This window comes from Peromyscus californicus, unplaced genomic scaffold (genome assembly GCF_007827085.1).
Source record: "Peromyscus californicus insignis strain IS unplaced genomic scaffold, ASM782708v3 Scaffold_19__1_contigs__length_69161282, whole genome shotgun sequence".
NCBI classification, from domain to species: Eukaryota; Metazoa; Chordata; class Mammalia; order Rodentia; family Cricetidae; genus Peromyscus; species Peromyscus californicus.
Window position 1 is genome coordinate 5,546,488 of NW_026294491.1, and position 21,548 is coordinate 5,568,035.

The 21,548-nt window shown below is 52.0% G+C and overlaps 1 protein-coding gene across 3 annotated transcripts in view; it reads left to right on the forward strand.

Annotated features, from left to right (window-relative positions):
• Positions 1-5,260: 5,260 nt before the first annotated feature.
• The window catches only part of Pnpla1 (patatin like phospholipase domain containing 1), a 38,047-nt gene continuing 21,759 nt past the window's right edge, over positions 5,261-21,548 (forward strand). For 2 of the 3 annotated variants that reach the window (XM_052744437.1, XM_052744438.1), the window contains exon 1: positions 5,576-6,230. In XM_052744437.1, coding sequence (XP_052600397.1) covers positions 6,026-6,230 — 205 coding nt within the window. In that variant the 5' untranslated portion in view covers positions 5,576-6,025. Of the gene's footprint in view, positions 5,481-5,575; positions 6,231-21,548 lie in introns of those variants that run through there. The other variant, XM_052744439.1, reaches the window with a different exon arrangement.

The window sequence follows — 21,548 nt, forward strand, 5'->3', positions numbered from 1 at the left end:
ATATTTGTTTTAAATAAAAAAAAAATTGGGCCGGGCGGTGGTGGCGGCGCACGCCTTTAATCCCAGCACTCGGGAGGCAGAGCCAGGCAGATCTCTGTGAGTTCGAGGCCAGCCTGGGCTACCAAGTGAGTCCCAGGAAAGGCGCAAAGCTACACAGAGAAACCCTGTCTCGAAAAACCAAAAAAAAAACAAAAACAAAAACAAAACTGGGGACTGGAGAGATGGCTCACGGGTTAAGAGCACTTGCTGTTCTTCCAGAGGACCCGTGTTCAGTTCCCAACACCCATGTGGTGGCTCGTAACCATTTGTAATCCAGTTCTAAGGGTCCGACACCCTTTTCCCACCTCTGCGGGAAGCAGACACACATGTAGTGTGCACACTACACTCAGCTGAGATGCTCATACACATAAACATTTCAAAATCTAAAATACAATGAAAAATTGCTTAAACTTATTGAAAAAAATTTTTGAGACAGGGTTTCGTTGTATAGCCTTGACTGGCCTGGCACATGCTCTGTAGATAAGGTTAGCCTGGAACTCAGAGATCCGGTAGCCTCCGCCTCGGCCTCCCGAGTGCCAGGATCAAAGGTGTGCACCATTATACCCAGCTTTAAATTATTTACTTTTTGAGAGCCGTGGAGATGGCTCAGTGGGTTAACATGCCTGCCACCGAGCCTGAGGACCTGAATTCAATTCCTGGAACCCACACGGTGGAAGGAGAGGACCAGCTCCTCCAAGTTGTCCTCTGACCTTTGCAGGCAAGGTGGCATGTGTGTGTCCCCACCCTACACAAAGTAAGTCAATCAATGTAGCACGTTTTAAAAATTACCTAATTTTTGAATCAAAACCCTATACAAGTGGGGGAGCATTGAGAAGGTCTGTCCCTTCCCTGGAGGCTGCCCATGTCTGTGGGCACTTGTGTGTTCTGAGGTTTCCACTTCAGTGACAGAAGAACCCTCTCGTGCTCTGCTGGCCTCCTGACAGACCGCAGCACACCGCACCCCTTCCCTGAAGCTTGCTTTTTCACTTAAAACATCATAGAGATCCAGCTCCCGCCCCCCACCATCTTGCTTGCTTTTGTTCTCTGAGCTCATGAGCATGTCTGTCTCTCTATGGGCTCCCTTCCATCGGCATTTTCAGGGTGTGGTTTTCTGAGGTGACCGGAGCACAATTCTCTGTTGCCAAATGGCCAGTCGTCGCCAGTGTCACACTGTTTCACAGAACGCTGCTGAGAGCCTCTACTCACTGGGCAGATGTTTATGAATTGGGATCTGCTGTGCCCAGACACCTTCCCTGAGGGGCTTAAAGACAAGCAGGGGAAGCCAGGGAGGCGCTGCCATCCTGGGGACCTCTGAGTACAATTTGGGCCAGGTGCAGGGTGAGAGAGAAGAGGTTTGGGGGAGTGGTTTGTGTTTTTGCTTTTATTTTTAAGACAAAAATCTATGCAGACAACTCAGGCTGGTCGTCTGGAACTCATGGTCGTCCTGCCTCAGCCTCCCTAGTGCTCAGATCACAGACATACACCACCACATCCTGCTGAACCCACTTCTTTGTGAATCAAATCCACACCCGTGTATGAGCCCAGTATATTAAGAATAACAGTGGTGGCGCATGCCTTTAATCCCAGCACTCGGGAGGCAGAGGCAGGTGGATCTCTGTGAGTTCCAGGCCAGCCTGGGCTACAGAGAGAGATCCAGGAAAGGTGCAAAGCTACACAGAGAAACCCTGTCCCAAAAAAAAAAGAATAACAGTGTCAACGCCCCGGAAGCCCTGTGCTGTTCATCTTCACTTGGGTTTGACTAGAGCTGGAGTTGCCTGGGAGATGCACCCCTGGACCTGTCTGTGAGGACATTTCCACAGGGAGTTAACTGAACAGGGGAGACCCAAGTGGAATGTGGGTGGCACTACCCCATGGGCCAGGGTCCCCAAATGAGTACAAAGGAGAAAATGAGTTGAGCCCCAGCATTCACCTCCCTGCTTCCTGAGTGCACGTACAGTGTGACAAGTCGCTTCCAGTCCTGCCCAGTGCCTCGTCGGGATGGGCCACACCCTCAACCCTTCCTTAACACCTGAACACCCTTCCTAAGTTCCTTTCCTTAAGTAGGTTGTCACAGCGACGTGAGAAGTCACTGATACAGGACATCCCATGTACCATGACAACACCCTTTTCTCCTTTGTGAGGTTTAAACTAGGCACAATAATATTAGATAACTTGTGAGCCAGTGAGATGGCTTTGTGGGTAAAGGCGCTTGCTGCCAAATCCAAGGACCCGAGGTCAATTCCTGGGTCCCACGTGGTGGAAAGAGGGGGCTGTTCTGGTTTGCTTTTCTGTTGCATGATAGCACCATGACCAAAAGCAGCTTGGAGAGGAAAGGGTTAATTGGGCCCCGCCATCACAGTCCTTGGTGGAGGAAGCCTAGGCTGGAACCCAGTGGCAGGACTTTCTACTGGCTTGTTCCCACACTCACGTCCAGCTTCCGTTCTTATACCCCAGGCCGCCTGCCGAGGGACCACACTGTACCACTGTGGGCTGGGCCCACGTGCATCAGTCAGCAATTGAGGAAATGCCCACAGGCCGCTATGATGGGGGTAATTCCTTAATTGAGGTTCCCTCTTCCCAGGCAAGCCAAGTTGACAGCTGAAGCTAACTATAACAAGAGTCTACTTCAGAAAATTATCCTCTGATCTGCACATGTGCACCACAGCTCACACACACACACACACACACACACACACACACACACACACACTTATTTTGAGACAAGATCTGGCTGTGTAGCATTGTCTGGCTTGGAACTCACTGTGTAGACCAGCCTGATCTCAAACTCCTAGAGATCTGCCTGCTTCTGCCCCCTGAGTGCTGGTATTAAAGGCATTGCACTACCATGCCCAGTTTTTAAAAAAAAATATTTTTTTTTTTCCAATACAGGGTTTCTCTGTGCAGCCCTGGCTGTCCTGGAACTCGCTCTGTAGACCAAGCTGGCCTCGAACTCAGAGATCTACCTGCCTCTGCCTCCCAAGTGCTGGGATTAAAGGCGTGTGCCACTACCACCCAGCTAAAAATATTTTATTTGAAATTCATTTTTATTTTATGAGTACGACTGTTTTGCCCACATGTACGGCTTGTGTGCTATGTGCATGCAGTACCCCTAGAGGACAGCAGAGGGCACCAGGCCCCTAGAAACTGGAGTTACAGATGCTTTAAGTCCCCATGTTGGTGCTGGAATTCAAACCCGAGTCCTCTGGAAGAGAAGCCAGTGACTTTTTAGCTGCTGAGCTGGCTTTCTAGCCCCCAGATATTAAAATAAACAATAAAATCTTCCTCCATCCAGTTTCCTAGGCTGTGTCCCAGTTTCTTGGTCTGCCAAAAGTACCCTGCCTCTCCCTACCCTCAAGCTGAAAACCAAGCATTATCTGCCTGTGAATCACGTCGCTCATCCAACCAGTCTCACATCCAGGACTCTCTGTGGCAATAGCTTTGCTGACTAGTCCTCACTCAGCCTGGCCACCCTGTCTGCCCGGCTCACCAGCCCTGACCTCAACTCCCTTCCATGGCGCTCCAGCTGGAGTGCACTTCAAGCCCTGTGGTGTTTCCCTTCTGACCTTGCCTTTCTCTGCCGCAGACTCCAGGCTCCATCTGCTCCAGAAGCCTTGGACTTTATTGTCTTCTGATAACGACAGGCATGCCGCCTGCCAGGCACTCGCAGTCTTTATAACTCCTGTTTAGCTTGGGAATGACTGCCTGCTTTGCAAACAGGGAAAATAGCAAGTGCATTGTGTGGGTCGTACTGCACGTAAATAGCAGAGCTGAGGAGTCAGCCTGTCTGTCTGGTCCCAAGACCTCCTCCTGAGCCTCTGAACCCATCAGGCCTCCGACACCGCCCCTGCCCTGCATCCTCCTCGTCTCCCCACATCATATCCAGTCTCTAGTCCCCGGCTTCTCTGATGTTCCAGCTCACAGTGCTCCCCCTCCCTCTTCACTCCTCCTGAGGCAATCCAGCCTTGCACAGTTTAGTAGTTAATTACAGAGTGACTTGGATGGGTCTCTGGTTATTTCACATTTACCTGTCAGACTCCCAGGAAACCTGTTAGTATCTGGTTTGGGGAAGCTGGTGGGGGTGGCGGGCACTTCTTGTTCCCATTGCCAAAAGCCATTGGCTCCTTCCTGTCACCCCCCCCCCCCCCCCCCCGCCTCTGCCTCGTTAGCATGTTCGCACAGCTGCACACACACACACAGGCACACACACACACACACACACACACACACACACACACACACACACACACACACCTAATCAAAAGCTGCCTTCCAAATCTGACAATTAGATGTCTGAAGCTACCTACATATCTACGCTGGACCACTCCCTCCTCAGTGGTTACTGGACATTGCCCTTACTATGTGATTCCAGTTTGGATCAGCAAAACCATCCGAGTTGATGGGAGCTCCTAGGACCAGGAAAGACATTGATGTCACCACCTACAGAGAGGCCAGGGTTGATTGAGACTTGGAGGGGGACAACTTGGTGTCTCAGTTCTAATTCTGGTCCTGATGCTGTGCGGTAATAGTGATGATGACTCCTGTGCCCATGGAGGAGGAAGGGGAGGAGGAGAAGGAGGAGGGGGGAGATGAGGAGAGGGAGGGGGAGCAGGGAAGCTTTTGCAGCCTTAGTGATCTGTAGTGACATTTTTGGGCTGTGAGGAAAATCACTCCTCCCCAGGAGTTATGCTGGGCAGCCCTAGAACTAAGCCTGGTCCCCAAGCCCATGACCGCCCCTCCCACCCACAATCTGCTTATCTGTGCGATCATCTTGGGGTGATCTAGCTTTCCTCCTGTACACTTAAGGCCGCACATTGGCTGCAGAGATGGCTCAGTGCTTGATGCTTTCCCAGAAGCCCCGGATTCAGCTCCCAGCACCGACATCAGGCAGCTCACAACTGCCTGTGACTCCAGCTCCAGGGTATCCGATGTCCTCTTCTGGCCTCTGCAGGCGACTAAAATAACATGGCGAGCCCGCACAGGGGTTGGAAGCAGGTGAGCCGTCGACCAGGCCAGAGAAAAAGAGAGGGCATGAGAGATGGGTAGGAGTCAACTTGACACAGGCTGTGAAGAGGGAGCCTGGTCTGAGGGTTTGCCTCGGTCAGATTGGCCCGTGAGCAAGTCCTTGATTAATGATTGATGGGAGGGCCCCGCCCACTGTGGAGCGTCCCACCCCTGGGCAGGTGGTCATGGGTTATTTAAGAAAGCAATCAGTGAGCAGCATTCCTCCGTGCCCTCTGTCTCAGTTCTTGCTTCCCTGACTTTCCTTCATGACCGACCGTAGGCTGTAACCTGGAATACCTCCCCCGAGTTGCTTTTGGCCATGGTATTATCACAGCCATAGAGAGCAAGCCAGGCCAGACCCCCAGAGCCACATTTCTTCTCTGTTACAGTTTTGCCCAGAGCCAGTCCTAACGCAAGAATAAACAAAGAGAGGCGCTTATGTAAGAACATTTCCAGTTTGGGGAGGGCTGGGGGAGGGGCGCGGGTGGAAGTCAGGGGGACACCTGGGGAGGGTGGCTTGTCACTCTGTCCCTGGGGCAGCCTGTCAGTGAGGGAGGCACAGGGCGAGGCACTGGCAGAGATTTTGCAACTGGCTGCCGAGGGCTGAGAGGCACCGCCTCCCGGGCAGGGAGCAGGGAATGCCCTGCTCCTCGGTGCACTTGGGATGGGTGGAGAGGGCTGTGTCGGGAACCTGTGCCCAATGTGAGTCTACTTAGGCCATGAAGCCAGCAAGGGGTCTGTAGGACCCTGCCCGTGACTCTGGGGGCCATCTGCCTTTCATCCAGGCCCTGGGGCCCCTTATCAGTCTTTTGGGGTGCCTCCTAGCAAAGCTAAACAGGCCCAGGAAGTGGCTGAGTGAACCACCCATGGGTGCCTGGCTGGGACAGTAGAGTCGCCACATTCCAGGCTCTTGGCTGGCAGGGCAGGAGACACTGAGCCAAGGCAGATAGGTTCCTCCTCCACCGGGAGGCCAGAGGCCCCGAAGATGGAGGAACAGGTGTTCAAGGGGGACCCAGACACCCCTCATTCCATCTCCTTCTCGGGGAGCGGGTTCCTCTCCTACTACCAAGCTGGGGCCGTGGACGCTCTGCGAGACCTGGCCCCGAGGATGCTGGACACGGCGCACCGCTTTGCAGGGACGTCAGCTGGCGCGGTGATCGCAGCCCTGGTCATCTGTGGGATTGAAATGGGTAAGACCTTTATTCTGAGGTCTCCGGGGGGGGGGGGGGGGGGGGGGGGGGGGCGGGTGACGGGGGCTGCTGGAGGGACTCCTCTGAGCAGGACCTGAACGGCTTTGGAAGTGCTTTGGGGACAAAGCCAGATCTAGCAGCTAGGAAATGAGATGGTCAGTAGGATCGTGGTCAGCCTCGAGGTGTGCCAGAGTACCCACTGGTGAGCAGAGACCTTCCACGGCGCCCTTAACTGTGGGCTGCCCTGTGCCCAAGCCAGAAGGAAGGAAGCACAGTCCCTCCCGACCCACAGACAGACAGACAGACAGACACACACACACACACACACACACACACACACACACACACACACACTCCTCCCTCAGTCCTGTCATGAGTGAGGCAGGGTGAGGCTCCCTCTAAAAGGCAAACACCCAGGGAAAAGCAGTGATTCTCATCCTCCTCATGTGGAAGTCATTCCCACCGGAAAGCTGCAAGTCTGAGGTTTGAGGAGAGGCAGGAACAGAGTGGGGCACAGAGTAGGAGCTTCGTCTCTGTCCTGGTGGGTCACAGGCCACAGTGCTGACCCGGGGCTATGAGCAACAGGCTCCCTGTCTAGCTGCGTGGAGCACAGGCCCGACCACCACCCCTGCTGCTCAGTGCCACGCCGTGATGCGGGCCCTTGTGGAACTGAAGTTCTAGAGTGTTTCAGAAAGAAAAGAGATAAATTTAAATAGGGATGTCTCCCCTGTCATGATGGGAAGACCCAGGGCTCTGTGAAGAAACTGAAGCTGGCCCGGGATGAAGGGAGAAAGGGGCACCGTGTTTGAAAGATGTTCAGGGAGGGCCATGCTGAGGAGGTGGCGTCCAAGTGGATGTTGCATAAAGTGGGGTGCAGAGGAAGGACCTTTCCGGAGCCCGGGGTGATGGGCCTGAGGGGGATGCGGGGTGAGGGGAGATTGGAGGAGGCGACTGAGGGGTCGGGTGGCCTGAGACTACAGCGGCCAGCTCCTACCCAGTGCTGACAGCTGTGGGCTGCCAAGAGTGTGCCCCCGAGTCCTAGCCCTGGCATTCCAGTCTGCAGAAACAGAGGCCAGTTGCTGAACTTGCTGCGCCTCAGTTTCCTCCATCAGGGCAATCCCCGTGATGCCCTGACCTGGGGTTAAAGGAGGAACCGTGTTGACAGGAGTGAACTGCTTGGTGACTGGGGCACGGAAGTGCTGGAAACCACCAACTATCTAGTTTGGGGGTTTTAAGGATCCCCGATTTCTGGGCAGCTTGGGTTGGAGGTAGACACCAGGTAGGAGACGAATGTGCCATGTGGATGGTGTAAGGATGGGAGACTGGGTTTAGAGTGTGCTCGAAGGTAGAGCTGATGAGACCAACTGAAGTGTCAGCTGTTAGATGTCTCTGAGGAGGCGGCACCCGGTACCCTGCTGCCTGGACCTCTGCTCCGGAGGGTGGGACTTTATCTGAGAGCATGGCAGTCACGTGCTCACTAAGTACCACGTATGTGCAAGGTGCCTTTTCTTTCTAACAGTGTGTAAGAAACGATGGGAAAACAGAGTTAAAATTTCTACCCATCCTGCAGGCCCTAGTCTACCCACTCTTCCTCCCCAAGACGGGGCAAAGAAAGGGCCAAAAGATCTTTCCAGATCTTTCTTAGGCACAAGGCCCTCTGAGGGTACTCCCTCAATGCCTTTCCGTCCAGTGGGAAAGATGCCAGGCCTTCAGAAAGGGGTCTAGGGTAAGAGTTGGTCCCTCCTGGGGATGCAGACTCCCTGCCCTGGAGGCAGTGCTCCCTGGAGGAGGCGGCCCTGGCCTTAACTAGTGCCGTCCCCCCCATCACTCCACCCTCCCTTTTGTTTTATTTTAGGCAGGGTCTCATGTAGCACAGGCTGGCCTTGAACTCTTTATGTAGCCGAGGATGACCTTAACTTCTACTGATCCTCCTGCCTCTTCCTTCCAGGGGTTACAGGTGTGCATTACCATGCCCATTTTTGTGGTGCTGGGAATTGAACCCAGGGCTTTGCACATGCTAGGAAAGCACTCTACCCCAGTCCCAGTCCCTGCTGCCTTTATATCAAGTTCTTTTTTTTTTTTTTTTTTTTTTTTTTTTTGGTTTTTCGAGACAGGGTTTCTCTGTGTAGCTTTGCGCCTTTCCTGGGACTCACTTGGTAGTCCAGGCTGGCCTCGAACTCACAGAGATCCGCCTGGCTCTGCCTCCCGAGTGCTGGGATTAAAGGCGTGCGCCACCACCGCCCGGCTATATCAAGTTCTTAAAAATATACCATCCCAGTGAGTTTATGGCAAGACTTTAGAATCAATTCACTTTATTCCGTTGGAGAAATAGGAAACCTGCTTAGCTAGCCTGAGGCCGCCATGGAACTCGGGGAATGGAAGGAAGTCATGAAGAGGCCTCTGTGAGGGATCAAGGCCTAGACCCAGCATGGCTCATGAGCATGGCGGGATGTAAGCAGGGGTGAGGTGTGAGGACCAATCCAGCTCAGCCATTTTACTGCCTGGTGATTTCCTGATAAGCGGCATGTCCTTTGTATCAGACCCCCATTCTGAGTTTTTAACATATTAAGTCATCCAGACCCCACAACACCTGAAATAGTGAAAACTATTATTATCTCCCATGACACAAAGGAGGAAACTGAGTCACAGGGTACTTATACAACTTGCCTGAAGTGATACAAACAGTGCTTGGGAAGGTGCAACCTGAACCTAGTCTGGCCAGAGTGGACACTTCAATATAGCCATGTCGCTGCTGAGTAGAGCGGACTCCTCCCGTGGGATGCTGCTCCCGTGGGACGCTGTCTTCGTGGCTGCAGCGTTAGCTATGGGGGAAGGAGAGCTTTTCCCAGGCCTGATGCTCTGAGAGGGTGGGCTGCAAAACGTCCTGGGCCTGGGCCTAGTGGTGCACACCTTTAATCCTAGCACACGGGAGGCAAAGACAGGCAGATCTCTCAGTTCGAGGCCAGCCTGGTCTAGTAGAGAGTTCTAGGACAGCAGGACTATGTAGAGAGACTGTGTCTCAAAATAGAACAAAACACCAAAACCAAAGAAAATTTTGTTAAAAAAAAATTAAAGAGAACACCTTGAGGAGAGCATTTTATGTAGACAGAACAAGTGATTAGGGTGCTGACCCGTTACTGGAAGCTCAATGGGGTCCAGACCCAGGTCTCCAAGTGCCATCAACACCAGACCCCTGCACATTACTTTGTGGATGCACACCCCGAGTCCTGGGGTTGTAAACAGTACTGCAGTGAGCAGGTTGGCTGTGTCTGGCATGCCCCTAATGCACGCTAGCCCATAATGCACGCTAGCCCTTCTGACTCCAGGGGAGTCTGTCGTGGGCTCTTCTATGGCGTGCCAGAGGATTCTCGAAAGTGTACAGCTTAATCCCCAGAGACACACAGGAGTGTTTGTGTGTGTGTGCACGCGTGTGCATGTGCGTGTGCGTGTGCGTGTGCGTGTGTGTGTGTGTGTGTGTGTGTGTGTGTGTGCTCCTATGTGGAGGCCAGAGGACAGCCTTGGATGTCACACTCAGGAACATTGTCTGCCTCCACTGAGTCAGTCTCTCAGTGGCCTGGAACTCACCAATTAGGTTGCCTGGCTAGAGGGCCCCATGAATCCTCCTGCCTCTGCCTCTCCAGTGCCAGAATTTCAAGCATACCCATGCATACATGTGCCACCATGGCCTGCACTTTCAAGACATCTTTAAAGAAATGGAGTATCTATCTTTTATTTTTGTGTGTATGGAAGTTTGGCTTGCGTGTATGTTTGTGCTCCACGTGCCTGTCTGGTGCCCACAGATCTGCTTTCCTCTTCCCCCTCCTCCCTCCTCTCCCTCTTCCCTCCTCCTCTCCTGCTCTTTCCCTCCTCCTCAAACCGTGCCTCAGTTATTCTCAGCCCCTTTCCCCACTCCAACATGAAAGCTGAGATTTTATCTGAAATTATACCTTGCCATGATAAACATAACCCATCTCTCTACTCATTATGTCCTTTAATGAAGACACTGTGCGTCATTTATCAGGTTTATCGATTTAGGAGTTTTTGTTTTGTTTTGTTTTTGTCTCACTCTATAGACCAGGCTAGCCTGGAACTCATGGTGATTCTCCTGCCTCAGCCTCCTGGGATAGATTTATTTCTAAGGTTCTTGTGGTTTTTACTGTTGGGAGGAGATTTCCTTTCCCACGGCATTTCCTGGTGGCTCAGCATTGCAGTAGCAGGGTGTGAGGGTGTTCCTCCCCCACACACTGCTCTTGTTCTCGGGCATTTGGCACACATCTGAGTAGCTGTAAAAGTGTGTTCATTACCTCATAGTTTATGTGTGGTCACTGAGTATAGAACTGGAGATCTGTGGCTTTTTGTTTTGTTGTGTTGTTTTTCGAGACAGGGTTTCTCCGTGTAGTTTTGGTGGCTGTCCTGGATCTCGCTCTGTAGACCAGGCTGGCCTCAGACTCACAGACATCCGCCTGGCTCTGCCTCCCAAGTGCTGAGATTAAAGGCGTGCGCCGCCACCGCCCAGCTAGATCTGTCGCTTTTTGAAATTACTTTTATTACATTTATTTATTGTGCATATACGTGCGTGCATGAAAGAGTGTGTGTTCGTGTGCAGGTGCACAAGGGCCACAGTGAGCATGAGGTCAGAGGACAGTTTTCAGGAGTTGGTTCTCTCCTTCTACCATGTAGGTCCTATGCCATGTCCTTGCACAGCTTGGGTCCTCGAACCCTGACTAGGGCCGTCAAGGGAATGGAGAAATGACAGACACGCAGACAGGATAGGCTAGGATGGTGTGGGTGGGCCTTTCTGATGGAGAAACCACAGCACCGTGGAGGCTCAATGTGTTTGTTATACTCAGTTGAACACGGAGGCAGGGTATTGCGTACAGATAAACCAGGAGGCCTGTGATTATACAGCTGGACGAGGAGGCAGGATTAGTTAATCGAGGTGGGAGGGGTCTCTGCAGGGAGGCGGTCTGCAGGCTGGAAATACCAGGGGGAGAAAGCGATGGTGGACATTTTCTGCACACACTAGCGACACCCACCCCCAGACTAGAGACTTTGCTATGCCCATAAGGCTGAGGCACTGGATCCCGGGCATGGCAGTGCCCATGCCAACAGCACACGTTGACTCAGCCTTACTCACTTAGTGGTTCCTCTGCTCCCCACAGTCCTGGGTATCAAACTCAGGCCATCAGACTTGGCAGCAAGCACCTTACCTGCTAATCCATCCCACTGGTGCCCTGTCTTTTTTTTTTTTTTTTTAAGTAAATTCTTAAGCTCAGCCCCACTTCTTTCCTCAAAGCTGCTCTGGTTTGGGGCTTCTGTGACTGGAGACTGCTTCATCCCCAGGAAGTGGAGACTGCAGGGTGGGGGGGTCCATGGATGGGGTCTACCTCACTCTGTATGAGGATGGAGCAAAAACACTTAACCCCGGCCTGGTTCTCATTGGAGATGACATCACCATTCCCGCTTCAATTTATTTGAGGAGAGGCAGTCTCCATGACAACCAGCGGGGTTCCAGAATTTCCGATGTGGCCAGAAGTGGGACACATTCTCACAGAGCCGAATTTTCTGTATTTTGAAAATCATTTCTTTGAGGGTATTTTAAATTCCGTGCATTCATTCCTCTAGTGTGTGGGTGTGGGTGCACCATGGAGTACCTGGGGAGGTCAGGGGACAGCTTTTGGCAGTCTATTCTCTCTTTCCACCACGCTGGTTCCAGGGATCAAACTCAGGTCTTCAGGCTTAGCACCAAGCACCTTTACACACAGGACCCCATCTCCCAACCCAAAAATAATTTATCTCTTTATAATTTATTTATTTGTATTGTATATGCATTGGTGTTTTGCCTACATGTATGTCTGTATGAGGGTGTTGAATCCCCTGGAACAGGAGTTACAGACTCTTATGAGCTGCTATGTGGGTGCGGGGAATTGAACCCAGGTCCTCTGGAAGAGCAGGCAATGCTCTTAACCACTGAGCCATCTCTCCAGCCCCACCCCACCCCCCTCAAAAAAGTAATTTCTTTTTCTTATCAAAGGATAAAGATTTATTGGTCTGGCAGCCCCACCCACTTCAGCTGCTACTACAGAAACAACCCCTCCCCGCAAAAGACAGTACGGCAAGCCTTCCCTCCTGCTGTCCCTGCTTCCTTCCCTGTCTTTCTCATTCTTTTCTTGAGACAGGTCTCACGTAGACCAGGCTAGCCTCTATGTAGCCAAGTCTGGCTTTGAACTCATGTTCCCCCTGTCTGCACCTCCCAAGTTCTGGGACCACAGTCTCCCCATGCCTGGCTTTCCACTTTGTAGTTCTAACATGAGAGGAAGTGCCACCCGGGTCCTAGACAGACAGTGAGGCCAGCCCCTGCAGTCAGGATTGCCTGAGGGAGCAGCAGGTGCTTGTGGGGTGAGGATGACGACATCACAGACGTGGGAGGACAGAGTGACAAAGTGGGGAAACCTGTGTGTCCACCCGATGTCACAGCTTCAGAGAGGCGGTTTTCAGTTCACAGGGGCTTGCAGGTGGGAAAGGCTAACCAAACACAAACCAGAGGCTTTCGCTTTGTTGACGCATGGTTTACTTACCGTGCAGCTCACCCCTCTGAGAGTTTGTTTGCCTTGTCAGTTACGCAACAAGCCCCACAGTCAACTTCAGAACACTTTAATTACCCACCAAGGAACCTTCTACTCTTTAGCTGTTGACTCCTAATTCCTCTGTTCCCCCAAGTCCCCAGAAGTCACGGATCCACTTTTCAATCTCTTCAGATGAGCACGTTTAACACGACATGATCCTTCACAATTAACATTAAAGGAGACATGCAATGCGTGTGCTAATTTGCATCTGGCTTCTTTCCCTCAGCATGATGTTATCCAGGTTCACCAGGATGTTGCATGACCAGTCATTTTTTTTTAATGGTTGAATATTATTCTACTGGGTAGATACAGCATATGTGTTTATCCATTCATTTGATGGCAGACATCTGGGTTGTTTTTACTTTGAGCTATTATGAAAAGTGCTTCTGTGAACATTCCTGTCCGTTTAAAAATTTGTTTTAACACGGAAAAAGCCGAGCACGTGATACAGGATGATGTTACAAACCCTCGAGTCCTGTTTGATTGCGGCATTGACCGAGGGCACGTTACCCCAGCCCTGACCTTGCTTTGTTACTGTAGAAGGCTTTAAAAAATAACTGAGGGCTGGCGATGTGACTCCGTCCGTCCGTAGACTGCCGCCTAGCAGGCAGGAGGTGGGTTTGATCTCCAGCACCGCATAAACCCTGCCCTCAGTTCTTGGGGCCCTCAGCCTGCTCTCCGGTAGGCAGCGGCAGAGGCGAGAATCTCCCAGTGAGGAGTGCGAATCAGCGTCACAGCCTTGTCCACCCTGAGACAGGAGCTGCCGATGTCCCTGCAGTCCGGTGACCCACTCCAGGGCTCGCTTTCATGTGGCCTTTCTGGGTGGAGTTTAGGAAGAAGGGAAAAGGCTTCAGGCCAAAGCTAGTCTGGTCCACTCTCTCCCCATCCCCCTCCACTCTGGTCCCAGATATCATCTGGCCAGTGTGTGACTTTCCTGGACCTGCTGTACAGTGGAAGAGCCATCAGCCTCCCCGTTGGCACAGTGCCCTCTTGGAGTCAGAGCTCTGGAGCCTTCTGAAACCCCAGGAGGCTGTTGCAGAAGAGGGCTGCTCTACAGCGCGTGTTCTTGGTCCCCCAAGGTCTGAGTGGCATTCTCAATAGACCCCAAGAGTCTGAAAACACCATCAAGGTGCACACAGGTGTTCTCCCCCCTTACCAACCCCCCACCCTCACCCCATGGCCATGTCCACATTGCATCTAGTTAGAAGAGGAGGCAGACACACCCCTTTCCTCCGGGGTGGGACTTGGAGGTGACACACGTCTTATTAGCCCTCATCTGTGGATCAGAACTTAGTCACATAGCCTTGCCTAGTAGCAAAGGAGACTGGGAAATGCAGGCTTGCTCTCAGGAGAAGCCACATGTAGGCAGGGAATGGAGAGCCAATGACTGAGTCAGAGGAGATGATAGAGAGTCGTCTCTGGCAGCAACTGTTACTGGGTGGCATAAAATGACACGGTGCTTGTCTAGAGTGCAGGAGGCCCCCAGTCCGACCCCAGCACCACCACAAAGGAAAAGAACAGGGAAACTGTCCCCTGCCTGAGACCAAGGCTGGAACTAGAGAGCCACCATGTCATAAGGCTGTGTTGGCTGGGGAGGGACGTCTGTGGTGTCCTGGGCTTGCAGAGGCCTGGGCAGTGCCTGCACTGAACTCCATGTCTAGGCTGACCTGCTCTGCTCTCTGGAGGTATGTTCTCCTGAGGCACAAACGCCCTCCTTCCCAGTTCCTCCTCTCCTCCCCTCTGCGATCTGCCCACTGCCCTCACCCTGCTCTGGTGCTACCCTAATTCATTCAGATTCCTGTCTTATGTCATCAGTCAGATCAATCTCTGAACAAACTTAGATCCTGGGGCTCCCCCAGCCCACATGAAACAGGGGCTACTTGACTGTTGGCTGTTGGTGGATGATGTGTGAATGTCTTTTCTATTTGAGGATTTACCTCGTCAGTTCTAAGTGTGAGGTGTAGCCTCTACCGCAGAGGATGCTGTGGAAGTCACCTAGCTCCACCCTCATTTTACATGGGATTGTATTTAGACTCGGGGAGAGAAAGGAGCGGGTTAGAGGTAGAACATACCTAGGTTTCCAAACTGGTTCCCAGGAGTCCCAGCGAAGAGACACTCGTGTGACTCCATGTGGCACAGCTGCTCTTGTTAACTCATAAGGGACCAGAAGGCCTTTCTACAATTTCTTTTAAGATTTATTTATTTTATTCTCTGTGTGTGTGTGTGCTCATGTGTATGTCTGTGTTCTACATGTGTGCAGATGTCCTCAGAGGCTAGAAGAGAAGTCCAGGTCCCCTGAAATCAGAGTTACAGTCAGCTGTGTGTCTCCTGATGTGGATGCTGGGAGCTGAACTCAGGGCCTTTGCAAGAACCCCAGTGTACTCTTAATTGGCAGTGTGTGTGTGTGTGTGTGTGTGTGTGTGTGTGTGTGTGTGTGTGTGAAAGGCAGGGTTTTCCAGTGTCTAATGATTGGAGAAGAGACTTGCCTGGCCTGGGAAGGGATTCTTGGGCCTGGGAGCCTTCTAAAGACTTCCTCTCCCCAGGGCTGTCTGAGCCCATGGACGCTGGTCAGATGAACTCTAGGAAGGCAGATCCCCAAGAGCCTGTGAAGAGGTACAGGGTCCTCCTGTCACACACAGGGAACAGGGTGAGGGAAAATAGGGGGGCAGTGGCAAGATGGAGGACATCTCCTTGACAGAGGCGGCCAGCTGTGACGGAATAAACCTGTCCTGTGGCCCCTCAGGGCTGGGAGGCCAGCTCCTCTGCCTGCCACCTGTGTGCCCCTGGGTACATTGCCAGTTGAGCCTCAGTCTGTTCTGTAGAGGAGACAGCTCTACTGCCTACATGAAAGCAGCGTGTCGAGGACTTGAACTCAGAGCCCAGCTCAGCGGCAGGTATCAAAGAGGCTCCACGAAGGGTACCCCTGCCGAGGCAATCACACAGGGGTAGGGCAGGACCCCGCCGAGGCAATCACACAGGGGTAGGGCAGGACCCCGCCGAGGCAATCACACAGGGATAGGGCAGGACCCTGCAGAGGCAATCGGACTGAGAGGGGCTTATGAGATGGATGGAAGGAGGCCTGACCAGTGGGAGCCTCAGGCAGCCAGGCACTCCTGTTAGTAGCAGAACCGACTCATTATCATGGCCGAGAGTGAGGGTGAGACCGTGACAGGCAAGAGGCCTGGCCTTGCTCTGCGGAGGTGCCTGACTAAAGAGAGTCGCAGCTGAAAGGGTGCTGGGAGGTACCCTGCCACACACACAGCCCAATATCACCTGGGGTAAGGTGCTCTGGTTTCATCTAGGATCCCCCAGTCAGGCAGGAAGGTTATGGATGGGGCCAGGGTGGAGTTCTACCTTGGGAACACAAACTTCAAAGATGACAGAGAGAATCAGGGGAGTGATGGCCCTGAGGTATTGAATGAGTTTCCAGAGAACTTTCTAGACACATTTACTCCTTCTCTGTGTTAGTACAGGATGATCCGTAAGACTCTTCCACAGGATGAATGCCTGGAGAGTGTGCCTGGATTCTTAGGAAGAGGTGCACAGGGGTGAGAACACACCTCAAACTCGTGTCCAAAGGCAAGGAAGACACGTGGCTGGAAACCCAGGTTATGAGCCTGTTCCCACAGGAACTGATTATCTGAGTTCCATTTGGTTGTTTTTGAGACTGAATCTCACTATGTAGCTGTGGTAATTTGAAAGAAAATGGCGCCCAAAGGGAGCGGCACTAATGGGAGGTGTGGTCTTGTTGGGAGTAGGTGTGGTCTTGTTGGAGGAAGTGTGTCACCAAGGAGGCGGGCTTTGAGGTCTCATATATGCTCAAGCCGTGCCCAGTGAAGACAGACCACTTCCTGCTGCCTGTGAGTCAAGATGCAAGGACTCTCAGCTACCCCTCCAGCACCAAGTCTGCCTGTATGCCGCCATGTCTTGCTATGATGATAATGGACTGAATGTCTGAAACTGTAAGCTGCCACTCAATTAAACGTTTTCCTTTATAAGAGTTGCCATGGTCATGGTGTCTCTTCACAGCAATAGAAACCCTAACTGAGACAGTAGCCTAGGCTGGCCTCAGATTCACTGGATAGTCCAGGCTGGCTTCAAACTCATAGTAATCCTGCTGCATCAGTTTCTTGAGTAGGGTTACAGGTGTGAACCACCATGCCATACTTTAGTGTAGCTTTTTAAAACAATTCTATTAAGCAGGGTTTTTAAAAATTACATTTGTGAGTGTGTGTGTGTGTGTGTGTGTGTGTGTGTGTGTGTGTGTGTGTGCGCGCATGCGTGTATCAGAGGTCAACTTGCGGGTGTCCCTTCTCTCCTTCACCATATGGGTCCTGGGTCGGGAGATCCCACTCATGTCACCAGGCTTAGTGGCAGGGGTCTACCCACTAAGCCGTCTTGCTGCCCCCGATCTAAGCTTTTGAACTCCGTTTTCTAGAACAGTGAGGTTAGGAAAGGGTCTACACGGTGGACTGTCACCACCTGGGAAGCCCAGCTGTTGTCCTGCTTTGTCATGAGCACTACACAGGTCAGAGCTTTTGCTCTTGGCTGAGTATGTCCAGAGCAGAGGTGGAAGGTGTGAGTTTTCCCGTAAGGTCTAATTCTGCTAACATACGGTGCGTGGCTCAGAGTGTCCACCCACTTACCCACCCGCCCATCCATCTGTCTCCCCACACACAACCTTACCCACCAACTCACTTAGCCACCCATCCATCTACCCATCTACTCAGCTTCAACCTTCTCCTGGGCTGGCTTCCTCCCTGTAAAAAGAGACAAATGGGGTCTGGGCTGGTATTTGTGTATGAGGGGCTGCCTGTCAGTGCATATGTGTGCAGGTACACATGCATTTGTGTGTACCTGTGCGGGGGCGGGGGGGGGGCAGGGGTCAGAAATCAACCTCACGTGTCTTTCCTCAAGAGCCGCCCACTTGTCTTTTTAAGTCTCTCACACGGGGAACTGGGGCTCTCCATTCAGGCTAGACTGGCTGGCTAGTGACCTCAGGGTCTAGTGACACTCCTGCCCCAGCACTGGGTTACGAGTGCACACCAGCACACCCAGCTTTGGGCTCTCATGCCTTCCCAGCAAGCATTTTAACCCCGATCCATTCTCCCTGCATCTAGTACTTTTGACCTAGGATCTTAGAACTGCCCATTTCCAGGAATTTTGTGGGGTTTCCTTATCTTAGATGGGACCGGGCAGTCTCACAGGGCTCAAGACCAATCCTGCTTCCACCCTTACCAGCCATGTATTTTGTTGTTTGATATACTCAGTTTCCAATTTAGAGATGCCTGGCACAAAGCCTCCTCTGGCTGAAAATTGGCAGTACCAGAGGGTCCCCACGGGCTTCCCACCAGTAACAGTGTCACTTTAAAGCAAGATGCCTCCGCAGTGTGTGGCACATGAACCAGGGTCACCGGCCCTAGGGTCTAACTGTCACTGTGAAGAAAAACAGACAAGATGGGAAAGCCTGTTTGGGTGAACGCCTTCCATTAAGATGATAATGCAGTTATTATTAGAACGTGGTTAGGTAGTGGAGACAGACCCCTGGGAAAACACAGCTGGGATTTCTGCCTGCACTTTGGAGCCAGACAGGAGTCTCAGGCTTGCAGGTTCCCCGTGCAGGGACTCTGAGCCTTGCCAGGGCTTCCCTGGGAATCTGCTCACCCGTGCCTCCCCAGAGACCACCTCACCTCATCTTTCCCTGAGTAGTCATCTCCATGCAAGGGAGAGCTGGCTGGCCAACTGTGATTGGCTAAGATGGAGGCTGTTGCTAGGTTACCAGTCCACTGAGACTGGGTGCGCGTGCATGTGTGCGCAACCCCATCCTCCATCCTAGGTCCATCCCACACAGCAGGCCTGATTCTTGCACACCCAGGAACAGGATCCAGCCACTTAAAGGGCCTGCCTCCAGTGCCCTTTCTGTCTGTGTGGGGGAAGGGAGACAGGCCTGTGCTTTAACTCTGGAATCATCTTGAACAGCTGTTTGTCTCTTGGGCCTCAATGTCCCTTTTTGATTTCTTTCTTTTCTTTTTTTTTTTTTTTGGTTTTTCGAGACAGGGTTTCTCTGTGTAGCTTTGCGCCTTTCCTGGAACTCACTTGGTAACCCAGGCTGGCCTCGAACTCACAGAGATCTGCCTGCCTCTGCCTCCCGAGTGCTGGGATTAAAGGCGAGCGCCACCATCGCCCGGCTGCCCCTTTTTGATTTCTTGAGTTCACTAATTTATTCATTATCTATGTATGCATTCAGCTAATTAAGTGCCTGCCTGGATTTCAGACACTGTATCAGATACTAAGGATTAGTAAGACTTCTTTGCTCTTGGGAAGGGGGTAATTATTTCCCACTTAATCAAATAACATACGTGTGCACCAAGTTATCTCTTTTCTTCCCCTCCGGTGATTTTTCCAGCCCCTGATTTTTTTTTTGAACTAAGCCTCTAGCCCTCCCCCATAAGAGAGGCCTGTTGCCAGATTGGCCCTGTGCTTCCGCAGACCATGGGCACAGCCTATCAGCCATGCTTTTACTATGTCCATCTATTTATTTTATTTTATTTTAAATGGATTTGTTTTCACACGTTTGGGTGTTTTGTCTGCATATGTGTCTGTGTACCACATGTGTGAAGTTCTCATGGAGACCAGAAGAGGGCATCAGATCCCCTGGAAGAGTTCCAGGAGGTACTGAGTCACTGTGTGGGTGCTGGGTATTGAATCTGGGTCCTCTGAAAGAACAGCCACTGCTCTTAAGCACTGAGGCATCTCTCTAACCCTGCTTTGTCACATCTTGACAAGAATGACCTTGTTCGGTGGAAGCCACATGGGCAGTTATTCCGGCATACCCAACATTGAGTGCATACTGTTGCAGGGGGCTTTCAAACTGTCTTAGGACTCAATATATTGGTTACTGATTTTTGTTTTGTTTGAGACAGGATTCCATGGAGTCCAGGCTGGCCTCCAACTTACTTGGCAGCAAAGGCTGACCTTGAACTCCTGATCTTCCTGCCTCCACTTCCAGAGAGTGGGGGGTCACAGGTGTGCACCACTATGTCCAGTGTGCAGCGCTGGGGGTGGACGGGGACTGCGCGCGTGCTAGGCAAGCAAGCGCTCTACCAACTGGGCCACACCCTCAGACCTCAAGCAGACATTTGTACCCACACTTAAAATATACAACCTGAAGGAGACCCCTGAACAGTGGGGGCTTTCTCCTTGGACCCTGGATGAGGCACAAACCACACCCTAGCTGCTTTCTGACTGAGGCAGAAAACAGCAGGGAATGACCTTGCAGGTGTGACTTTTTTTTTCTTTTTCTTTTTTTCCGGAGCTGAGGACCGAACCCAGGGCCTTGCGCTTGCTACCACTGAGCTAAATCCCCAACCCCCTTTTTTTCTTTTTCTGAGACAGGGTTTCTCTGTGTAACAGCCATAGCTGTCCTGGATCTCGTTCTGTAGACCAGGCTGGCCTGGAACTCACAGAGATCCGCCTGCCTCTGCCTCCCGAGTGCTGGGATTAAAGGTGTGGGCCACCACCGCCCAGCCTGCTGGAGCAATTGTTAAGAAGAGAAAAAGGGGAGGTCTGTGTTGGAATGGGCTAAGACGCGGTGGTAAAGGAGACAGAGGACAAGGGAGAAGAGAAGGGACAAGGAAAGGGGGCGGGGTATTTGTCCTGGAGGACAGAGGACCACCTCTGGATAGAGAGGAGACAGACGTGGCACATAGGCAAATGGCAGTTTATAAAAGTAAAGAGGAAACCCCACGTTAGGATGAGGTGTTTACTTTTAATTGGGCATGTTAATTAGGGGAGCCAAAGGGGGCTTTTGACGCTGGACTTCAATACTTTGATAGCTGGACCTTGGTAGCAGCCTCAGGAGGAGGAAGAGGCCAAATAAGGAATGGACCTTGGGGGTTAGCTTTAGGGATGTAATCTAATGGTTTTCACCAAGGCAGAGGGAATGGGGGGAGGGGAGCACGGAGGGCGAGGTCTGCCAGAGCCACAAGTTCGAGTGGGCTAGCGTCGCTTCACAACCAACTTTCTGGTTTTTTGTTTTTTTTTTTAATTATGTGTGTGTATGTGAACACACTTGTTCATGCGCGGTCATGGGAGAACACATGGTACATGTGCTTTGCGGAGGTCAGCAGACAATTTGCATGAATTAATTCTCTCCTCTATGGGTCCCAGGGAGAGACCTCGGACTAAGTGGCAAGTGCCTTTACCTGCTGAACCATCTCGCTGGACCCTTTCCCCCTTATTTGATAGACAGTGAAATTGAGGTCGAATAAAGGTACTTAACTAACCAGTGATGCCCCAGATGGCTTGTGTGACCCTGGGATCTGAGCCAAAGTGCTTGGCTTTGCGGTACACGCATGTGTCGTAGAAGATGTTCAAGACTCCCGAGCAGCTGAAACTCGGTGCTGCGGCTCCGCACCACCATCCCCAGACTCCCCCCCCCCCCCCCCCCCCCCCCCCGCAGCATCATATTGCCTTCACATCCTGTTGACGCTTCTTGCGCTTATGAAGCCTGAGGTGACCACACTAGTCAACACAATTGATCTCGGGAACAGCACCCCCTCCTGTAATCTCATCCCTTGGGAGATGCAGAGGGGAGGATCAGGGTTGAAGGCCATTCTTGGCAATGTAGTAAGTCGGAGGCCAGCCTGGGATATATGAGATCGTATATCGTAATCGATTCTGCTGCCTGTCT